The following is a 21,119-nucleotide window of genomic DNA, read 5'->3' as shown; positions in this document are numbered from 1 at the left end:
CTCGGGGGAGGAAAGAGCGGGCGGGGCCACACCTGGCAGGGGAGGGAGGAGCAGGCGGGGCCACACGTGGTGGGGGAGGAAAGAGTAGGTGGGGCCCACATGGGCAGGGGAGGAAAGAGTAGGTGGGGCTATACCTCCGGCGGAAGGGAAGAGCAGGTGGGGCCACACCTCAGAGGGGAGGAAAAAGCAGGCGGGGCCACACCTGGGGGAGGAGGAAAGAGCAGGCGGGGCCACACCTGGGCGGGGAGGAAAGAGCAGGCGGGGCCACACCTGGGGGAGGAGGAAAGAGCAGGCGGGGCCACACCTGGGCGGGGAGGAAAGAGCAGGCAGGGTCACACCTGGGGGAGAAGGAAAGAGCAGGCGGGGCCACACCTGGGCGGGGAGGAAAGAGCAGGCGGGGCCACACCTGCGGGGGCGGGGGGGAGGAAAGAGCTGGCGGGGCCACACATGGTGGGAGGAAAGAGCTGGCGGGGCCACACATCAGGGGAGGAAAGAGCAGGCGGGGCCACACCTGCGGGAGGGGGAGGAAAGAGCTGGCGGGGCCACACATCAGGGGAGGAAAGAGCAGGCGGGGCCGAACCTGGTGGGGGACACACAGAACAGCCTCCCTCCACTGCCAGGTCTCCCTTCTCCAGGGTCCTGGAGTCCGGGTGGCTGAGATGGAACTGGGGATGCGGGGAGCGGTGGCCGGGGCTGGTGCTACGTTGGGTGGGACGCACTCATACCCCTGCCTGTAGGCCCCGCTGGGGATTCCCTGTCCCATGATGGGAAGGCGAAGGGACGTGGACCCCGGGCTCGAGCCAGCCCAAGGGAGACAGCAAGGGCACAGCCATGAAACGCTGTCCCCGAAACACACAGCAGCGCCCACACCAGAAGGGATGCTTCACGCCACCGCAGGGCCCGAGGCCACACACGCTGCCTTTGGGAACAGAGCAGACAGGCAGTGGGAACCTGGACAGTGGCTTCTGAGGCCTCCCAGTTGGCACCTTTTTGGGACAGGCTCTGGCACAGGGAGGGGTGAGGACACAGCCCAGCGGAGGCACCTCAATGGCAACGGGGCCTGGGAGTGCCCTGGCCGGGCTGGGGGTAGGCAGAGAGGCCAGGGAGGCAGCTCCCCACAACGGACGCCAGACATGGCTCCCCAAACACCCTGGCGCCAGGACCCCACCAGCCAGGGGCGTACGACCCTCAAATGCTGCTTTCAAAGTCCTCTCCCTGAGGACGGGTTCCCCTGCTGGCCTCAGGGCCTCAGGACCTCCCGGCCAAACCAAGTGCACTGAAAACGCAGGTGGAGGAGAAACGGGCCCAGGACTCCCCTGCACTTGCTCTTCAGGAGTATTTGCGCCCACGACCCCAGCCCTGCTCACTCCCAGGGAGGCCACTCTCCAGGAGCCCAGGCCCGCCTGCGACGCCGTCACGCCAAATGCCAGATGCTCCCGGGCTCTGGTGCTTAAGTCTGGAGCTAGGGACTCGCTCCTCCATCAGAGCCGCCTGCCCCAATGGCCACGGTGCCCCCAACAGGACGGGCGTAGGACGGTGCACCCCCAAGAGGCCCAGCTAAGGAGTCGGTCAGCGGAGAAGGGGCCGTCGGGGGGCAGAAGAGCCAGGGAGGGCGCTCAGCTGGGCTGAGGTGGGAGTGGTTCCTCCAGAAAGGCGGGGAGGGCATCCCTGTGCGGACGGTGGATGCTATCCTGACCCGCTGCATCATGGCCTAGCCCTGCCCCGGGTCTGTTGGGGCACTGGTGGGACACAGGCGAGGTGGGGCCCTGGCTAAGAACTGTGAGGCCTGCTCACCGGGCGGGTCTCGCAGTGCCGGCACACGGCCAGGGCAGTCAGGAGAGAGGGGAGGACTTAGGGTCCTGCCCCCTCGGTCTCCGAGGCTGGGGTGCTGCTGGCTCTCACGCACCCACGGAAAGGCCAGGGCGAGGCAGCTGGAGCCCCCAAGGACCCCCTTTTTGAAGACCCTTCGGAGCTGGCTCCCTGGCCCCACCGTGAGCCAGGCCCTCCCCCTAGAGGCCAAGACCAGAGGGCTGGACGTCCACTCTGGGCTCCAGTTTGGTTCCCAGGCCCCACCCGCTCCTTGGCTGCAGGCGAAGGTCTCCACCTCGGGGCTGGCTCCCGTGGAAAGAGCCCTCAGATCCCAGAAGGTACAGGGAGAAGACGCCGACCAACAGCTCTGTATTTGGGCGCCCGAGGTGGGGGACGGGAAAGTCCGCCGGGCAGGTCAGGTGTGAGGGCAGAGGCCACGCGCAGCGGCTGGCCACACCCGCCTGTAGCTGCCCGGAAACCCCACCAGGCCCCAAGGCCGCAGGTCCTCACGGAACAGGCCTGCCCTTTGTGCCTCCCCTGGGCTCGGCTGAGACCACCCCCCACCCGTCACCATCCTGGCAACACCCCGTCATCACTCCCGCCCCTCCTCACACCCGGCTGATGTCTGCCGGGGCCCCGAGCAGAGTAGACAGGGCGGCCTTGCTCCCGCGTGCTGCTCCCGGAGCCACAGGGCCCTGCCCGGCCCTCCAGCCCCTGTTGGAAAATAACTTTTGTAAAAGGTCACTGCCAGGAGCCCCCATCCTTCAGCCCACATGGGCCCCTCCAGGGCCCACCCTTCCCGCCACACTCAGTTACTGTTAAGAAAAAGGCCCCAGAGGGTTCCCGCCTCAAAACCTCAGAGGCACCGTGCGGAGGAGGGCTGTGGGCGGGTCCACTGGCCCAGCGCTGCCTCACTTCCTGGGCCCGGCCCAGCCCACGTCACCAAAGGGACCCTCGCCGGTGGCCGAGCGTGGCGGGGGCCCACACGGGGTACAGAGGTCGGAGTCCGTGTCTGACTCTCCCTCCGCGATGTAGGGCCTGACTTTGGCACAAGGCGCCACGGCCGCGTAGCAGCTGTTGAGAGCATCCAGGTTCTCCTTGGACTGGGAGATGCTGAAGCCGCTGAAGGAACGCTCCAGCTCCTCATGGTCCACGGACGGGATGGAGATGGACGTGTCGCTGTCCCGCAGGGTCCCCTCGGGGGGCCTGCAGCCCGGGGCGTCCTCCTGCCGCAGGAACTCCATGCTGGCGCGGTTGCCCCCGCCGTAGGCTGACAGTGACCGCTCGTGGGCAGGCGGCGGCGGGATGCGCACCAGGGAGCCGTGGTCCCCCACGGGGGAGGTGCCGTGGCCCTGGCGTGGGTGGCTCTGTGGCTGCCAGGAGGTGGAGGGCGGACACTGGACAGGGGGCGCAGCCGGGGGCGCCGAGAAGTTCTTCTGGCCCGTGGAGCTGCTGGAGCGCACGATCTTGACAATGCAGCCGTGCCTGTCGACATGCTCCCGGCTGTCTTCTGGGCTGTGGTACGGTGGCGCCGGCTCCGGCTCTTTAGCCCCAAAGTAGGCCTCCGTCTCTGTCGGGGGGATGCCCATCCGCTGCATGTAGATATTCACCAGGAAGTCCAGCTTCTTCTCCATGGACAAGACCTGCAAAAGGGGCTGTTGGGTTGGGCTGCGAGGGCCCGTCCCAGGAGATGGGGGGACCCGGGCCGCTCCCAGGAAATGGGGGGACCCAGGCAGGTTCCAGGAAACAGGAGGGACCCAGGCTAGTCCCAGGAAATGGGGGGGACCCAGGCTGGACCTAGGAGATGGGGGGACCTGGACCACTCCCAGGAAGTCAGTCGACTTGGGCTGGTCCCAGGAGGTGGGGGGATCTGGGTTGCTCCCTGGAGAGGTGCAGGGAGGGGGGACCCCTGCTCCCTGGAAGCTGGAGGAGCGGGAAGAGGAGGCCCAGGAGCAGCTCTTCCTCCTTCCCAGACCCCTGGGGGCTCAGCCTCCACAGTTGGGGCGTGTGTTCAGAGCCAGGCCCTCCTGCTGCCCACCGTGGAACCCCCTTCAGGGAAAGCCCCACAGGGCAGGACCTGGCGGTTCCTCACTCACTGCTCAGGCCCGGCTCTCAGAAGCAGACCCCAAAACAAGGGTCCTCTGTGGTGGTTTCTGAGAATGCACCCCCAGAAGAGAGCCGCTGGGGTGTCGGGCAAGGAGGACAGAGAGGAGGAAGGCCAGGCAGGTACAACTTCTGGCACGTTCCACAGGGAACCCCTGAGAGACCTGCCTCTCAGCAGCCCCCACCCAGGACTTCTGGGGACTTTGGCCCTTGGGTACTGTCAGGAGGGAAAGCACCCCAGGCCGGGGGTGGGGGGCTCACGGTGAGGTGTGAGGCGTCTGCACAGAGCAGCTCTCAGTGGTGACGGGGCCATGTACCCCCTAGACTTGAGGAGCCCTCAGTGGCACCCAGCCCCTGAAGCCCACACTGCCACAGGCTGACAGCAGGGGCCCCGGGACAGCAGGCACCACAGCCCTCCAGCCCCGCACCCTCCCGCCCAGCCTCTCGCACCTGCTTCTCCACCTTCCCGAGCCGTCCCATCATGCTGGGGTCCTCGGGCAGCTCCGCCTCGGCCGGGCCCTTGGTGCGGTCCTTGTCCGTGATCGCTGGGCCCCGCCCCACGATCTGGTCCACTCTACCGGGAACAGAGACCCCAAAGCGTGAGTTCGGGTGGGTGCAGCAGGGTCCCTGCCCTCTCCTCCTGGGCCAGGCCACAGTGCCCCTGGGTCTAGGCTGCAGGCCCAGCCCAGAGCCGACCAGGGGGCAGCGGGTGCCAGGACAGATGGACGGGGTGCGCCCCGTTCTCAGCCCGTCTTCTGGCACCGCGAGGTTCTGCTCCTGCCCGCTCTGTCCCCGAGGGGCCTGGCACATTAGCGAGGAGTAAAGTAAGAAAGCTCCCACCAGGGCAGAGTCGCCCAGCTCCTCTCCGTGGGCTCCCGGCTCCACACCGCCCCCTCCAGCCAGCCCCACCTGCTCACCCTCTTCCCTGCCCAAGGCCTATTGGCCCCACAGCCCGCGGAGGGTCTCCCACTGCAGGGCCTGGAGCCCACTCCAGAGGATGCCCCTCCCCCTACCCATGCCCACCCCGGAGCTTTACTCCTACGCAATGTGCCACTGAAGCCGCCAGCCCCACCGGGTCTGATGGGGACAGAATTAAATGTCTGTGGCGGGGACAACAGAAGCAGAAAAGGCGTGAGAGCTGCGGCTCCATGCACCAGGACAAGGAGGGAGGGCACAGAGCAGCACAGGAACCAACGCACAAACCAGAGGAGGGGAGACAAAGCTGCGAGGGTCTGTGTGTGCACGTGTGTGTGCACTCAGATGGGCATGTGTGTGCCCTCATGTGCATTGCACAAGTTTGTGTGCACACGTGTGCATGTGTTCATGTGTGCAACAGTGTGCACGTTTGTGTGTGTGCATGTGTGTGTGTAGGATGCAGAATTCAGCTGAGCTGATCTCCAATGAGGCCATAGGTCACTCATGACAATAAGAAGGGAGGGAGGCTCCTTTGCCCTCAGGGACAGGGGCTTCTGACCAGTCTGGTATCCACAGAGTCACGGCCGCTGCTGGGCTGGCAGGGGCCACCACAGTGGGTGTGTGCTGAGGCTTGCAGCTACGTGGGAACTCACTTGGAAACAAAGACCCTGCAGTAAGTCTACAAAAGCCCAGCCGGACAAGGGCAGCTCGAGATGGGGTGTGGCTGAGCAGGACCCACCGAGGAGAGGCCACAAACTCCCGAGTCTCCCCTGGACTGGGGCCTGGTACATGAAGAGCGCCCCACACCAGCCGACCAGGCCAAGTCCTCACTTCCTGCCACTGGGCTGCCCTACCTGCCTGTGATTGGGGGGGGAGGGACTTCCTGCCACTGGGCTGCCCTACCTGCCTCTGATGGTGGGGGGGAGGGACTTCCTGCCACTGGGCTGCCCTACCTGCCTCTGATGGGGGGGGAGGGACTTCCTGCCACTGGGCTGCCCTACCTGCCTCTGATGCGGGGTAGGGACTTCCTGCCACTGGGCTGCCCTACCTGCCTCTGATGGGGGGGAGGGACTTCCTGCCACTGGGCTGCCCTACCTGCCTCTGATGGTGGGGGAGGGACTTCCTGCCACTGGGCGGCCCTACCTGCCTCTGATGGGGGGGAGGGACTTCCTGCCACTGGGCTGCCCTACCTGCCTCTGATGGGGGGGAGGGACTTCCTGCCACTGGGCTGCCCTACCTGCCTCTGATGGTGGGGGAGGGACTTCCTGCCACTGGGCGGCCCTACCTGCCTCTGATGGGGGGGAGGGACTTCCTGCCACTGGGCTGCCCTACCTGCCTCTGATGGGAGGGGGGAGAGCGGGCCAGGGGTGTTTTCTTATTTCTGTTGCGAGAAACAGAGGGGGTTTCAGGCTCGCGTCGGCCACAGTGCAGCTCCTCATGCTCCGCGGGGCTTCATGCTGGACTCATGCAATAGGGCCAGGAGGGCGGGAGGGGACGGCAGGAGGGGACCCTCTGGCTCCAAGCAGACGCCAGTGGCGATGGAGGAGATGGGAGTCCCTGGTGTTCGGGGCATCCACACAGTCCAGGCAGATGCTCAGCACCTTCGCCCCTGCCACATGACGGGCCGCCCGCCTGCTCAGTCCCAATAGGAGCCCTGGCCACGGGCTCAGCCTGGAGCTGCTCCTGGGGGCTGCTCCGAGGACCCTGTGCCCCTCCTGCCCTGGGCCTCTGGCTGGGGGAGACTTGATCCCTGAGTGCTCAGTGCCCCGTGAGGTGGGGCAGGCCCTCCAACTGTCCCCCTGGCCCCCTGTGTGAACCTGCACGTCTCCTAGCCACAAGACCTTCTGAGCTCACAGCTATGGATGCCCAGCTGCTGTCCCCTGCGGCAAGGCACAGGAGGACGGAGGACCAGCCCCAGGGCACAGCACCCTTGGGCCTGGGGGGCACCGCAGAGCAGGGAACCCGGCAAACTCTGTCCGGGGCTACCCTGGGTTGGGCAGTAACAGACACGGCCCTGCCTGCTCCCAGAAACTCCGTTCTCACGGGAGGAGCACAGGGCTGACATGTCCAGTGCACAGACCCGCGGCCCTCACAGGCAGAAACCCCACCACAGAGGGAGGAGGGGTCAGACTCACCCCAGATGCTGTCCCCACCAGCTCAGGCCTGGGCTTCATTTGCCCAGACACTGGCATCGGCTGTGCCCAGAAACTCTCTACCCTGAGCTGTCAGGGAAGGCCAGGGGGTCTATGCTCAGCCTCCAGGCCTCTGCCCCAGGGGCTCTACCCTCCCTCAGCCAATCAGACTTGCCAGAAGACAGGGAACCACCGTCATCTGAATAGTCCCTGGGAGGCAGGAAGGCCTTGGAAAGTCTGAATTAATCACTAAAGAATTGGCTTCCGCCAGCTCACGTGGAGCTGGGCCGCACCTCTGTTCTGCCCATCAGCCGGGGCTCTCACCAGCTCCCTTATCAAAAACACTAATTAGGACACTGGCAGCTTGAAAGTCAGCACCGGAGCTGCTGGAGCACACGCCTGTGCCGGGCACCTGGCAGGCCTTTTCTCACGTTTCTTCCCGGTGGCTTAAGGGGTAGATTCTGTGACCGTCTGTATCTTTCACGAGAGGGAAGAGCCACAGAGATGTGGCTCCACCTGCTCGGAGCCACCCAGGGCCCAGGTCTGGGCCGTGCACATGGCCAGGCACCCCCGCAGTGAGCAGGTGCTGAGGGGCAGGCCAGTGCCCGGGGAGGCTGGAGAGCCCTGGGCCAGGAGGGGCCTGTCCAGGGGGCAGGGGCAGGGCCAGAGGGACGTCCGTGCAGGTCTGATGGCATCTGATCCTGGAGGTGCTGCCCAGGGGCCTCCCAACCCCAGAGGGAAGTGTCACAGGGCGTCCACAGAGCCCCTGGCTTCCCCAGGGCACTTGTCGAGAGGAGCAGTGGGGCCCCTGGCAGTCCTGATACGGGCACAGCCTGCCTGGGGCCCTGGCGGAGGAAGGGCCTTCTCCCTCTTGTAGCTTTTTCAGGAACAGAGAAAACCCGAGTGTCCCCTCTGTGCCGGGAAAAGGGTGGTACAAGGTGCTGCCGTCATGTGGCCTGGAGCGAAGGGGCCGGCCATTCCACAGACACGTCGGAGAGGCGCTGGCATCCTAACCTAGGTGAGTACTGGGGTGACTCTCTCGGAGGGGCCGTGGGTCCTTTGGTGGGGTACTTCTTGTGCCGGGGAGTTGAAGGGGGTGGGGGACCCACAATCATATCTATCCTGGCAGAGTAAACAAGAAAAGAGACACCAGCAAAATGCATCGTAAAGCCACAGGAAAGGAGGAGCTGGCCAGGAACTGGCGGGAACGGAAGCAACAGTGAGGCTCCGTCGAAACAGGTGCTGTCCCACAGAGGGTGCGAACGCCGCCTCGCTGCACCTTGGGTTTGCCAAGTCCTTCCCGTGTTTCAAGCAAAGCTTTTGACTCGGGAGCGGGTGGCGGGCGGCCCCACTGCGGAGACCCGGGTGCCGCGTCCCAGAGCGTGGAGTGCAGGGGAGGTGCCCGCAGCGGGAGCCGGTACCAGAGAGGCCGCTGCGGGGCAACGGGAAACGCATTGTCAGGAGCTGGCCGAGGACTCCTGGGGTCCTTGGGTTGTTTGGTTTGTTTTGTTTGTTTTTCCAGAGAGAAAGGGAAGGAACAGGGAAAATTTAGGACAAGAGATCCTGGTGAACAAAAACAGCTGAAGTGAGAGAGATGTGGAGACAAAGCACAGAAGTCAAGACAGGAGGGCGTTCCGCACGCACACACACACGCACACACAGCCAGGGCTGGCCGCTGCTCCAAGGAGGACGCTGGGAAAGGCCTCACAGCTGGAGCCCAGCGGGGTGAAGGGGATGGCTCAGCGGCCCCTGCACAGCAGGAGTGGGCCTTGGCCTGGAGGCGTCCCTTCCCTGGCCCTGTGAAGCAGGACTGGGCAGGAGCCCCAGGGTGGGGCTCTCGACTTCCAAGCAGATGAGAGCTTCACTCCCGCTGGAGGGCCCGGAGTTGGGCTGTGACCCCCGGGCTGTCCCTGACCGTCCCAGCCTTCTCCCTGTAACGGGGGCCCAGCCTCGCTTCCAGGGCTGGGAAACTGGTACAGCCTTGGTTGGGGGGCCTGGGAGAGGGAGGGGACCCTGATAGGCAGGAGCATGTCCCCTACTGCAGGAGAGACTCCCAACAGCCGTGTGTCCCCATCACAGGCAACATAAACACCCACTCGTGTATATCCTTGTTTGTATGTGCCTGAGGCTGCACATGTGTGAGCACGTGTGTGGACTTAGGAGACACCTATGCCAAGGAGGGCGGATAGAAGAAGAAAAGGTGCCAAGTAGCATAACTGATGCCTGGTGGGGCCCACGGGAACCCTGCAGCTTCACGTCTCAACAGAATTACTCCATCCCCAACACACATGCACACACATGCGCACATGTGTACACACATGTATGCACCCCACACACACGTGCATACATGGCAGAGCAGAGCCACACGTGCATACAACCACACATACACCTGTGCAGAAGCACACGTGTGCATGCGTGACTTATACACACACACATGCACACGCACGTTTTCAGGGACCCACACACACAGGTGCACGCACTTGCCCACCGCACTGTGGATGGGGGAGAGATGGGAGAGACAGCAGAAATATTAAAACAGACTTTGTGAAGACACAACAGAAGCTGACAGAGGCCGACGTGGGTGGGGAGGAGGCCCCGCCCGCACACCCCCTGCACTCCCACCGTGGGCCACAGCGGGCTTTGTCCCGGAAGCCCACCCCGTTGTCGTCCCCTGCTGGACAGGCAGGCGGGGCTCTTGCCTGGACTGCAGGCTCTTAATTCGGGACAGCATGTCCAGGTGGCCGGCTGAGTACTGCTCGATGACGTCCATCACGTCGTAGGGCCGCAGGCTCTCCTTGAACTTCCGCTTGGACACCAGGAACCGCATGACACTGCGGGGGGTAGGTGGGGCTGTGAGTCCTGGGCCAGAGACCCCCAGCCACATGCACCGGGACCTTCCCAGCACCTCTGAGACCACAGCGCCTGGAGGTGGCTGGACTTGCCCCTCTTGTCTGCCGCCCACCAGCTCCACACACAGAAGGGCCTGTACGTGGCCCTGCTATGCCCAGGACAGGTGGGGCTTGCAGGCCTGGCCGTGCCCCCTTGGACTCCGTGCCACAGCAGGCACAGGGTGGCTGAGTTCCTTCCTAAGCCAGGTGGAGCCAGGCCTCGGGCCTCTTGCTGAACCAGCGTCCCACCCGAAACCCGCCCGAGTCCCAGAGGAGTGAACTCCAGGACATTCAGCCAGGTCCACCCGTGTCTTAGCGCTTTCTTTTCCCGGTAGACTCTGTCTCTGGGCGGCTCTGTCCAGCACCATGAGCACCCGCAGCAGCAGGACCACCGAGCGGGAGGCCCCTCCTCACTCCCCCAGGCTCCCAGCTGGGCAGGGGCCTCACCACACGGCTCTGATGCTGACTTTGAGGCCCGGGGTCAGGTCCTCGGTCACAAACTCGCAGGGGCAACTCTTGTCATCCACAATGTCCTCTCCAGGGAGGCTTGCTTCTGGGGGGAAGGAGACAGGCCGTGAGGGGTCGAGGGGTCCGGGAGACCTATTCCCGGGGTCCTGCAGGGCACACCGCCTAAACAGAGCGCCAGGGAGCCCCTCGAGGCTCCCTGGGGTGCCCCACGGGTGCACCTGCTTTTCTGGAAACCCACCCATCTGCATCCAGCTGCTCTCGAGTCAGGACCTTCCCCAGCAGGCTGTGGCCACAGGGAGTGGCCGATGTGGGGTGTCAAAGGACATCCTGGCCAATGGGTGAACAGAACGTGGCGCATCCACACGCAGATGTTAACAGTGGAAGGTGCAGGCCTGACACCTGAGGCTCAGTGAAGGAAGCCAGACCCAACGGCCCCACGTGGGAGCCGCGGACACGCACGGCCCGAGAGCAGTGGGTGCTGGGGCTGAGGCAGGGAATGGGGTGACTACTGATGAGGTCACAGTTTCCTCCTGTGGTGATGAGAATGTTCTGGAACTAGGCTGAGGTGGTGGCGGCGACAACTCCACCGTGAGTGCGCTAAATGCCACTGAATTCCTACACTTTTAAATAGTTAATTTTAGGTTGCAAGAGTCTCACCTCAATTTTAGAAAGGATAGGGGGTTCCCACTCCAAGAGCAAGCAAAAGCGGCTTCGATGCCACAGGGTGGCCCCAGTGGCTCGGGCACCACGTCCATCCCCAGAGAGGGCGGCGCTGTGGCCAGACCCACCTTCTGAGTTCTGCCGTGACGCGGCGCCCTTGATGCGGAAAGCCTGGCGTGCCCGGCTGCGGTCCCCAAAGCTCCAGCTCTTGGGCACCTTGCTGGGGCTGTCCTCGAGGCTCTGGTCGGCGCTGGGTGACCGCCGCACAGTCTGGGCCTGCGGGGACCCCTTCCCCTTGGCAGCCACGCCTCGGGGGCTGGAGAAGACACGATCTTTCAAACTGACCTTCTGGCTGCTCCCACGGGAACCGACAGACAGACAGACAGAAAAACAGCGAGAGAAGTCACTCTGCAAAGAACACAGGCCGTGTCTGCTCATGGCCGACGCCACCCACGCGCCGGAGGGAGAGACAGGTCTGAAGAACAGCCAGCCACACAGGTGGCTCAGAGCAGGTGCCACGGGGACCGAGCACCCAGCGGGAGGGAGGGAGGGAGGGAGGGGAGGCCACGGGGGCCGCGCACCCGGCGGGAGGGAGGGAGGGAGGGAGGGGAGGCCACGGGGACCGAGCACCCAGCAGGAGGGAGGGAGGGAGGGGAGGCCGGGTGGGCGGCAAGCTCCCCCGGCTGGCTCAGGCGTGGCCAGAGCTCGGCCATGTCAGAGGAGTTGATGTCTGTGGACTCTTAAATCACTTTCCGCTACCACCACGAGGTGCCGGAGCCTTCCTCACACTGTCCTGCCAGCCCCTCACCCAGTGACACTCAGGGCAACGGGCATCCCAAACACCGGGGCTGTGGCTCTTCCTCGGGCACCTCTGTCTGCTCCGGCCCCGCCCGTGGTTTCCCCTGTGGCCTTTGCACACCTGTAACTGCTCCCAGGAAGCAGCCTCCCTCCTCCCCTCCCGCCACCTGTCCCTCTCCTTCTGCCCCAGAGTCGAGGGGCCGGGGGACAAGGACATTGGGGGCCGAGTCTGGGGTGGACCCTTTTCAGCCACACTCCAGCCTTTCCACCCACCCTGGGGGGCTGCCTGGTGGGATGGGCTTCAGGAGGGCTCAGGCCTCCCCTGTCGGGCTCCCCTCCCACCAGGTGCGTGTCAGAGAACTGCTCCTTCCGGCTTCCGGAAGGAAGGAATGGATAACGGGGCTCCTCCGCCAGCCAGGCCTCAAGCAACAAGCCCCACTATCCAAGTCCTGCCCCAGGGCAGGGGGAGGCAGCCTCCGAAGCCACAGCGCTGTGGCCCGGCCCCTCGGCCTGCGAGGCGTGAAGCAGGATTTGTAGCTGTGTCTGGCTGGGTCTCCAGCTCCATATTCTCGGGGGGTCCTTGGGCCTGCCTTGCCCAAGTTTTTTGGTGACCGTGGAGATGGGTTTGCACCCGAGTTCTTCAACTCCAGCGTCTGCCGGGCGACAGTGAGGGGAGGGGAGGGTTCACTGTGGTTGGTGGTTGGGATGCGCCGGGCAGATGTGGCCAGCCTCCTGGGGTCTGGAAAGCATCAGAACCCCCGGCTCCCTTGGGGACAGTGGGGCTGTCGTGAACTGGGGACCCGCTCATGCCCAGCCATGCTTAGCAGCCACGGAACTTCTCAGGGCGGTTCTGGGCAGGGCCCAGAGTACCGTTCCTGGGGCCTGAGACAAGCCTTCGGGTGGGGAGGCCCTGCAGATCCCTGACGCACTTCAGAGAGGCAGCCCAGTGCCTCAGGGGCTCACCGACCCCACGGCGGCTCCCCAGCCAACAGCGAGGGATGGAGACCCCGGTCAGCGGCCACCATCAGCCCCCACTCTGGACCCACAGCCAGAGAGACACGCCCACCAGACGGCACAGAGATAACCAGCCACAGACATGAGAGCCCACTGCGCCCATCTGCCTGGCCTGGACACGCGGATGGCTTGGCTGCCCTTCCCCACCCCATCCCCCGGGCAGCAGGTGACCGCCCAGACCATCTGCGCCCACTCAGGCATCTCTGAGAGAAAGAAAGAAGCCCCTGGGTGTGGTGCCCGCTCAGGGAAGCAGAGACGGAGCGGCCGAGATCCCCCGAGTCCCGAGGCGTCGCGTGCTTGGGGGCATCAGGAGCCGATGGTACAGGCTCGTTCAGGACCCCAGCCCCGAATCCACAGCCCCGCACTGCCTGAGGCCAACACACTGTGCCCATGGGGGCCAGGGGTGCTCAGAGTCCTGGTACAGTGGGGGCCTCTGTCCCAACGGCCTCTGGTCCCCGTCCCAACAACAAAAGCACAGGTGGTCGGGGAGAACCAGACGGGGGCCAGGGGAGCACATGGGCCCAGGCTCAGCGGGACTCTGGCTTCTGGAACGTTCTTTCTCCACTGCACGAGCCATTTCAGAGGCAAGAACAGGCCCCTCCTGGCCCCGCTCAGGCAGGCCTCAGGGCAACTGGGAGTCACTGGAAGACTCAATTCCTCTCTCCGCGTTTCCACCCCAGGCAGGTCCAGTCACCAAAGAGAGAGAGAAGCAGCCACCTCCTTTCTCATGGCAGCTGGCAAAGCACCGGGTGGAGGACAGAGCCGGTTGGCCCAACTGCAGCTTCGGGGCTGCCCTTGGCTGGTCTCCGGGCACAGCCCAGTGCTGAGGGCTTGCAGTGGGAAAGGCACAGCTTGAGGAATGGGCATTCCCACCTGCGGCCCCGGAGGTGAATGGGTCAAACACCCAGGCGGCCACACAGACGTGCCGGCCAGGAAGGGTCAGGCCCCACAGTCCGCAGGGAGTTTCAGGAAGGGAGTGGCGTGGATTCCACAGGCCCCAGGAGAGAAGACCCAGCCCCGACATCTGCTTCCCGTTTTTCAGGGGGACATCCCCCCCGCCAGCCACGACAAGGAGCCATAGCCCCCTGCCAAGCGGCGGGCATGCCCTGCTGGACCCGATGCCCAGCACAGCCCCAGGGGCCGCCGGGACGCAGCCCACGTGCACTGCCCCAGACGGAGCCGGCGGGAAGGAGCCTGCCCTGGCCTTGGTGCGCCCTGCTGTCCCGGGTCTCGGGCTCTGCTCCCACCTCAGATCTGCGAGGGAGGCTCTGCCAGGGAGAGGAGGGTGGTGGGGCCTGGACATGTCCTTCCCTCCCCTGGACCTCCACCATGACCCAAACTCTGCACCCTCCAAGCACAGCTGGTGAGGCTCCATGCTGCAGACACCCGACCCCGCCAGCCTGCCTCAGCGGCCAGGAGCACGCGTGGTCTCACAGGCCCTCCCTCGGCCACAAGCCAAGAACAAGCACACGCGAAAAGCTGCCGCCACGCGCCTGGGAGGAGCCCTCGGCCAGAGCTGCCCTCTGTGTGTGAGGGGCGTCCGTGGCACCTACGCTTGGCGCTTACGGGGCGGGGACAGGCTCAAGAAGCACCTGAGAGCGCGCCACCCCCACCCTGCCTGCCACCCTCCCTCCCAATGGTGAAATTCAGATGTGCGGTGCCTGCAGGAAACAGGAGGCTGAGGAGCATCCAGAGCCCCGCCCAGCTGGTGTCCGGACCAACGACGCCCAGGAAGCGTGAGGATGAAGAGGCCTCCCGTGGGGGCTGCTCGCAGCAGGACAGGGCCTGCCATGGGTTGTTCTCTGGCCTGGGCTCCCACCCCCACTTTCAAACCCTTCTGGTCCCCAAGCAGCCTGACCTCAGCCTCTGCCCTGAGGGACCAGCCTGCGGCCAGAAGCACCCTGAACAGATGCTCTGGACACGCAGGACAGCCTGCCAGCGCCCCAGCAGGCCGTGCCCTGGGCAGCCCACACGCCCGTCTCCCTCTCTGGAGCTTCCAACAGTCTCCCCGCAAGCACCGACCCCCCCAGAAGCACACAAGCAGCAAAGTCACAGGGAGAGGGTGGCATGGAGTCGCGGATCCCCCATGGAGCAGGGTCCGAAGCATGCACGGATGCAGATAGGCAGCATGCAGCCCCACCGGCCCTCCAAGGCCAGCACCGCCAGCGGCATGCACGCGCCAAGGAGAGCCCCACAAGAGCACGACACAGCCGCCTCCACCTTGCTGGGCTGTGCTGGCCAGGAAGGAGGGGCCCCCAGCGCAGGCCTGCACACCCGACAGCAGACAGTGGACACAGGGACAGGGGAGGTGCGGGTCACGGTGCAGGCCAGGAGCCCACGGTGCAAAGGGGGCGGCTCCTCCCCCGTCCTGTTTCCACCTGCCCTAAACCAGGCCTGTTGTTGGGAGAGGGAGCCGCGGGCCTCTGGCTTTCTGGGGCTTCTGATGCATCAGGACCCTGAGGAGCCCGGCACACACAGATGGAGTTGCCTCCCGCGGGCGAGGCAGCCAGGAAGGCTCAGTCATCCTCAGGTGCACAGCAGGGGTGCTAGAGTGACAGCCCCAGGGGAAACGCTCCCTGAAGAGCAGTCGGGGACCCCAGGAGGTGCGGACGCCTTGCTGGGTTCAGAGCCCCTGGCTGGCCCCTCCAGCTGCGTGCAGGACATTGCCTGGCGTGGGGAGCAAGAAGAACCACCTTCGCCCAGCTCCACCCTGCACGCAGCTGTCGGCTGGAATAGAGGGAGCTGAGCCCACACCACGAGGGCGGTGGGTCAGAATTGGGGTTGGGGCGCCAGCCTCCCCCTGGCTCCTCCAGAACCTCTAGTAAGCAGGGAGGGGCAGAGGAGCCGTGCAGCAGCGGTCAGTCCGTGCGGCGCGTTCCGCGGTACCTAGAGCGTCCGGGGCAGCATCCACACAGGGGCCCTCTGCACGGGCTGCCTTTACTGGAAATGAGGAGAGCACAGTTAGTCCTGGGCGCCGGCAACAGCACACGGCCGGGAGCAGGGAAACTGAGGCACTGCAACCACCCAGGGTGTTGTATGCAGTCCCCAGCGGCACAGCTTGTGCCCAAGCAAGGCCAGCAAGGAAGGTGCACCATCGTCTCCACCATCCGGAGAAGAAAACACTTCCCTATTTCTGAAGGAAAAAAATCCCTGTTTTTTTTTTCCTCCAAAAATTGCTTTTCCTTCCAAAGCCATAGTTTGGGTTCATGTCTTAAAAGATGTATTATTTTTTGCAGTATTCATGCCAACAAAACAATAATACATGTGGCCTCAGACGCCGCAGAAGCCCTGCTTGGGAAGGACGTGACCCCGGGAAAGGGCGTGGGTATGAAGCACGCACATTTTAGGGAGGAAAACGTGCAGCTGTCCCGCTTTGCAAACTAATCGGCGATATTTGGCCACGCCAGCCAGTCCCCCAGTTGGAGGTAGGTCTCGGTTTACCCAGGAGGCGTGGCTGCCACTGCAGGCGTGGCTGTCTGGGGGTTCAAGGGCTCCCCTGAGGACAGTCACATCGGGGCTCAGTGGATCCCCTCATTGTGAAGCCCTTCACGGAGCGCAGCTCCCCGCCGGGGTGTTAGAAAAGGCTCAGAAAACGCGGAACATTTTCCCAAGAATCTCCCCAAAAACCCTGGCGATGTATCTCTGCATCACAATGTGCAAATGATAAGCAAAAAATGAAACCAGTCGCCAAGAACTCAAGAACCTTTTCCCCACCCCAGCCACCCCCACCCGCTTTGCCGCTGCTTCCTGAGACAGCGCTTCTCCAACTCAGCGCCCCAGGAACCCCAGCATGGCGACGGCATCCACTCAGAACACACAGGCTCTAGGAAGAAAGCACCCAGCCTCCCGTCGTCCTGCACACACGTGTTTAGACACCGACGTCCCTGCACGCACCCGCAGGCAGCTCTCCGCGAGGCGTCACAGACACGGCTAGCTCCAGTCACGGCAGCAATCAGCCGCCCGGGTAGGCTGAGGGCTCTGGACCCTTCCCCAAGCCCCACTGGCCTGCAAGACCCCAAGGGCAGGTGGCCGGCTTCCACCCCAGCCCCCGTGCCGGTCCCGCTTTTTAGTACACAAGCGACTTTGAGGTCCCCAGGCACTAAGGGATGTAGCGCAAAGGCTGGACTCTGTTTGCTAGTTAACCACGATCGCAACGGCAGGACGGGGCAGGAGGGAGCCAGCTCCCTGTGCCTGGCCTGAGGTTCTGGCTGCTCACAGAGTCCCTCCCTCTGTGACCACCCCAGCAACGATGACACCCAAGGCTTCCCGGCAGGCCAAGACCTCAGACTCCCACCAGCACCACCAGGGTGCCCAGGCCCAAGCACAGAGCCCCTGCCTGGAGGGCCCCAGGAGACCTTCCCACCCCAGGGAAGTAGCATGAAGGAGGCAGAGTCCCGCTTCCCCACCCCAGGGAAGGAGCAGGAAGGAGGCAGAGTCCCGCTTCCCCACCCCAGGGAAGGAGCAGGAAGGAGGCAGAGTCCCGCTTCCCCAAACTTCCCAAGGTCTCCTGTTTTGACCCCAGCATGATCGCCTTGACCAAGAGGCCCCTCCCGGGCTGGCCCTCCCGCCCGATTCTGCAATGGGATCGTCCTGTAGCCACACTGAAGCTCTGGCTGTCGCCACCAGGCACCTGAGAGTCAAGAGTGAATCTCTAATCGTGCCCATTTTAATGCATGTTATTTTAACAGCCACACGTGGCTGGCAGCTCCTATACGGGGCAACGTGGTCTGGGGAGAGCTGGCAGGGAGGCGCTGCAGCCACAGCCCCCCAAGACCCCCAAAGCTTTGTGGGGGGCCCGTGCAGCTGCACCTCCCCCTGGGGTCCGCGGCCGGCACTGGGCTTCCTTCCTGCCCCATCAGCCACAGGGAGCTCCACGCTGCGTGAGAAGGCCCCGTGACCTGAGGCCGGACAGGCAGGCAGGCCCACAGCGGACACTGACCAAGACCCAACAGGACAGACAAGCACCAAAAACATGTGGACACGTGTGCTTGAGGAGGAGGAGCCTGCACAGGCACGGGGGAGCCCACACAGGCATGAGGGGGCAGCCGGTGTTGGGGGCTCTTCCAGGCATGGGGGCAGGAGGCAGTGAGATGCGGGGTGGGACAAGACAGCACAAGTCGGAGCCGCCGTGGCCACAGAGACCCCCCGGGACCCCCCTGGGGCAGCACAGCCCGAGCCCCGCAGCCTGCCTGGCTCCCCACCCGACCCCAGCGCAGACGCTTCCTCCGACTCCAGCACAGCCCCCGTGGTCCCTACGGGAACCGAGTCCCCGCCAGCCGGGTCGCTTGCCACCACATGCCTGTGTACTGAACCAGGATGGGGGTGGGGGGCTCCGCAGTGAGTGAGGGTCCCTGTGTCCACACCAGCCACCTGCCAAGACCAGCTGACACCAGCGGGGTCCTGCCACGCGGGGTGCGGGCTCCACCTCCAAAGGGCAGGCAGAGACACGTGTCCCACCGGACTCACAGAGCCCAGGACAGGCAGCGGAGGGGCGCCAGGAGCCAAGCTCCCCATCAGGCTTCGCGGAGCAGGCCCCTCACCCAGCAGCCCAGGGACATGGCAGGTAACGATTGCGGAACAACTTCCTAAGCGCGAGCCTGCACTGGACAGGCTGCGGCTGCCCCAGGCCAGGGAACAGAGAGGCCACCCCATTACCTGCCAGGGGAGCACCCCAGGATGGGGGGGAGGGTCTTCAAGGGCAGAGACTGCTCCTCACTCCCACCGCACCCCAGGCACCTTCCGGAAGCCCCAGACCCAGCAGCCCCACATCCCTCATCACAGGCATCCCAGGAGGAGGGCCGGGGCGGGTGGGCGCTCGCCCGTGGGGGAGGGCGTGGGAGGCACAGGCAAGGACCCCCCGGACACATGGGGAAGAGACGGGGGAGGGGTGGGGAGCCACAGAGCTTACCGGAGAGCCCGGAGGCTCCCGCGTGTCCTCACCTGGAGTTCGCCTTCAGGGCCAGCACCTCATCCCCAAAGAGGGCAGACGAGAGAGGGGCCCGAGAAGGGCAGTAACAGGGATTAAAGCACTTGGGGGCAGCGGGTGTCCAGATGGGTGGGGTGGAGGGCGGGAGGGAGAGAGAGAAAGAGAGAGGCTGAGACGAGAACGTGGAGTGGGCCGGGCTGGGGCAGCGAGCACGAGGGGCCGTGAGGCACGGGGCGGGCTCCGACGTCGCTCCCAGCAAGGGCATGGGGCCCCGCCACGCGGAAGCCGTCAGGAAGCCTCGAGTCCACCTGGGACAGCACCGAGGTTCCGCCCAAATCACAGCCAAGGGTGCCCATTGTGGGGGGCACAATGCTCATCCCCACAGCCACTCCCAGCCTCAGGGCCAGCAGCAGGGGCGGGGGAGGCAGTGGCAGCGCTGGGGGCTGGCACCAGCAGAGGCCATGCTGCCGACCCAACTCTTTCTGGGCCCTCGTCCGTTTTCTTAGCCTCTTTGAGAGGATGAATGAGCCCCTGGTGGTTCTCTTGGTTGGTTTGGGCCAGAAGCATTGCCCGTCTTTCCAGCTCAAGGCACTGACCGTGACTCCCCTTCTGTGGGATGTGGGGTGGCTGGAAAAACGCGGCTCAGCCCTACTCTGTCTCCCCACACCCAAGCCCCCCAGTGTCTCGCCAGCTGTCACCCCACAGTCCAGGAGGGGCAGCCAGGCATCCATCTCAGACCCCACGTCCAAAGGGCCAGATTTACTCTGCAACATGTGGATGGGGCACAGGGGGCCCAGAGAAGCCTGGCACCTCCTCAGGGTGATGCGTGGGGGGCTGGGGCTCAGCAGACATAGAATTAACTTGTGAAATGATCTTGATTTTCTCTGTCCCCATCCTTCACCCCAGCAGAACCCTTACATGAGTCCTGTCTCCAATCTGCCTGACCCACAGAACCTCGGGGCCTGGGAGAGGGAACCAGGCTAAGCACCTGCACCCTTGGCCCACCTTGACCTTGGCAAACGGGGAGAGGAGGCCAGCCAGAATCTCCAGCCAGGGGCGTGAGGCAGAGAGGATGTCCCACCCTGCCTGGAGGACGAGGGGCCCTGGTCTGTGCCACGTGCTCCAGACACTCTGAACCCAGAGCAGCCGGAAGGCCAGAGGCCCACTCGGAGCTTCCACCCCAGCCGGCCTCGACTCAGGCCAGCTGTGAGCTCGGGCTATGTGCCTGCAGCTGGAGGGAATGCGCTAACAGAAACCCCCTGCCTCCGAGACCCCTGGGGCCAGACTTGTGGGCAGGGTAGGGGATCCCCCCGCCCTGAGAAGCCGCCCAGCTGCCCGGATCCACAGTGCTGCAAAGTAAAACCGAATCACTGGGGAGGGGGTGAGCAGGAAGAGTGATTTAAGGGCCCACATCACCGCCAGGCGGGGGTCTGGATACGCAGTCACACAATCACACAGTCACACTCGGAAGCACACACAAGGCCCTCACATCTCCATGACAGGTTGACAGGTTGTGCACACGTGTGGGAGAGAGACCAGACGGCCATGCACACGGCAGACACCAGGCAGCAACGGGGGGCACTGACCTTGGAGACGGCTCCGGCGGGGGTTCCTTCCTTCAAACAGAAGCAACAGAGAGTTAGTGGCTGCCCGCTCAGCACCCATGAGGGTCCCCCAACCAGTCCAGCCCCCCACAGTCCCATGGGCCAGGGACTGCAGGGGAGGGGGATCTCAGAAAAGGCTGGGCAGGGGTGGAGCTGGCCCACCCACCCCAGAGGGCCCACGGGCCCGGGAACGGGCATCCCAGGGCCCACGGAGGCAGCTCCAAGAGGGAAGAGGGACTCCACGGGGGGCCTCTGCTCTTCCGACCTGGGGGTCCCTACCCCTCCACATTTACGGACACTCATTTTAACCCGAACCACAGCAATATTAATAAAGTTCCAAAAAGGACGTGTTTGCTGAAGAAAGCTCCGGAAGGGAGTTTAATTTCAATCAATTTTCGAGACAGACTGAGCTGCTCCGACTCTTTTTCCATGCTCATCCTAATGGAATGATTCTCTTCCGCGTGACTTTCCAGGGGTGGCTCCATTGCGCCACAATCAGTGAGCCCAGGGTTTGCGCCACTGACCAACGGTCCCGGCCTCTTCCTGCGGGCAAGCTGTCTGGGCCTTCCGGCGTCTCATTTGGGGCTCTTTCTGTGGGTAAAGGCATTATGGATTAAGTGAGAGATCGGTGGATCGTGATTTGGCTCATCCATGGGGAGGCCCCAGCGATCTCATTCGAACACCTGGGCTGGTGCCCCGGCTGGTACGCCATGTTATAAGCAGGCTCTTTGGTGCACTTCCAAATACTTCATGTGACAGGGACCGTGTTGCCGTGGAACATGGTCCACGCTCTCGGGGAGGG

The 21,119-nt window shown here is 64.4% G+C and overlaps 1 protein-coding gene and 1 long non-coding RNA gene across 8 annotated transcripts; one reads left to right on the top strand and one right to left on the bottom strand.

Moving 5' to 3' along the window:
• The first annotated feature begins 83 nt into the window (after nt 1-83).
• LOC115837911 lies at nt 84-415 on the top strand. The gene is made up of 2 exons (XR_004032915.1): nt 84-122; nt 157-415. It is a non-coding gene; the product is annotated as an uncharacterized LOC115837911 (long non-coding RNA).
• Nucleotides 341-20,293, bottom strand: KCNQ2 (potassium voltage-gated channel subfamily Q member 2). 7 transcript variants are annotated; one of them, XR_004032910.1, is made up of 9 exons: nt 18,728-20,293; nt 15,674-15,727; nt 11,104-11,327; nt 10,295-10,397; nt 9,659-9,790; nt 7,974-8,081; nt 4,363-4,486; nt 581-3,452; nt 341-406 (listed from the first exon to the last, which is right to left on the bottom strand). XR_004032910.1 is itself a non-coding variant. In XM_030825298.1 (8 exons), exons 1-8 carry the CDS (start codon nt 18,976-18,978, stop codon nt 2,721-2,723), a joined length of 1,731 nt encoding a protein of 576 aa, XP_030681158.1. In that variant the 5' UTR covers nt 18,979-20,293; the 3' UTR covers nt 526-2,720. The 7 variants fall into 7 exon arrangements, 1 of the variants encoding a protein (XP_030681158.1); XR_004032909.1 differs by lacking the exon at nt 341-406 and adding an exon at nt 417-511 and having other exon boundaries at nt 10,295-10,400; XR_004032912.1 differs by lacking the exon at nt 7,974-8,081 and having other exon boundaries at nt 9,617-9,790; nt 10,295-10,400.
• Nucleotides 20,294-21,119: the final 826 nt, after the last annotated feature.

This window comes from Nomascus leucogenys, chromosome 13 (assembly GCF_006542625.1).
Source record: "Nomascus leucogenys isolate Asia chromosome 13, Asia_NLE_v1, whole genome shotgun sequence".
NCBI lineage: Eukaryota > Metazoa > Chordata > Mammalia > Primates > Hylobatidae > Nomascus > Nomascus leucogenys.
Note: the sequence above shows the minus strand (reverse complement) of the source record. Positions and strands in the feature narration are given on the sequence as shown.

Excerpts from the sequence above, each read along its gene's own strand:
- KCNQ2 (XM_030825298.1), bottom strand. The coding sequence starts at position 18,978 with ATGCCCTTGCTGGGAGCGACGTCGGAGCCCGCCCCGTGCCTCACGGCC. Across the intron at positions 15,728-18,727 it reads GCCCTGAAGGCGAACTCCAG|TAAAGGCAGCCCGTGCAGAG; the intron begins GTGAGGACACGC and ends CCTCATTTCCAG. Across the intron at positions 9,791-10,294 it reads GTCAGCATCAGAGCCGTGTG|TGTCATGCGGTTCCTGGTGT; the intron begins GTGAGGCCCCTG and ends TACCCCCCGCAG.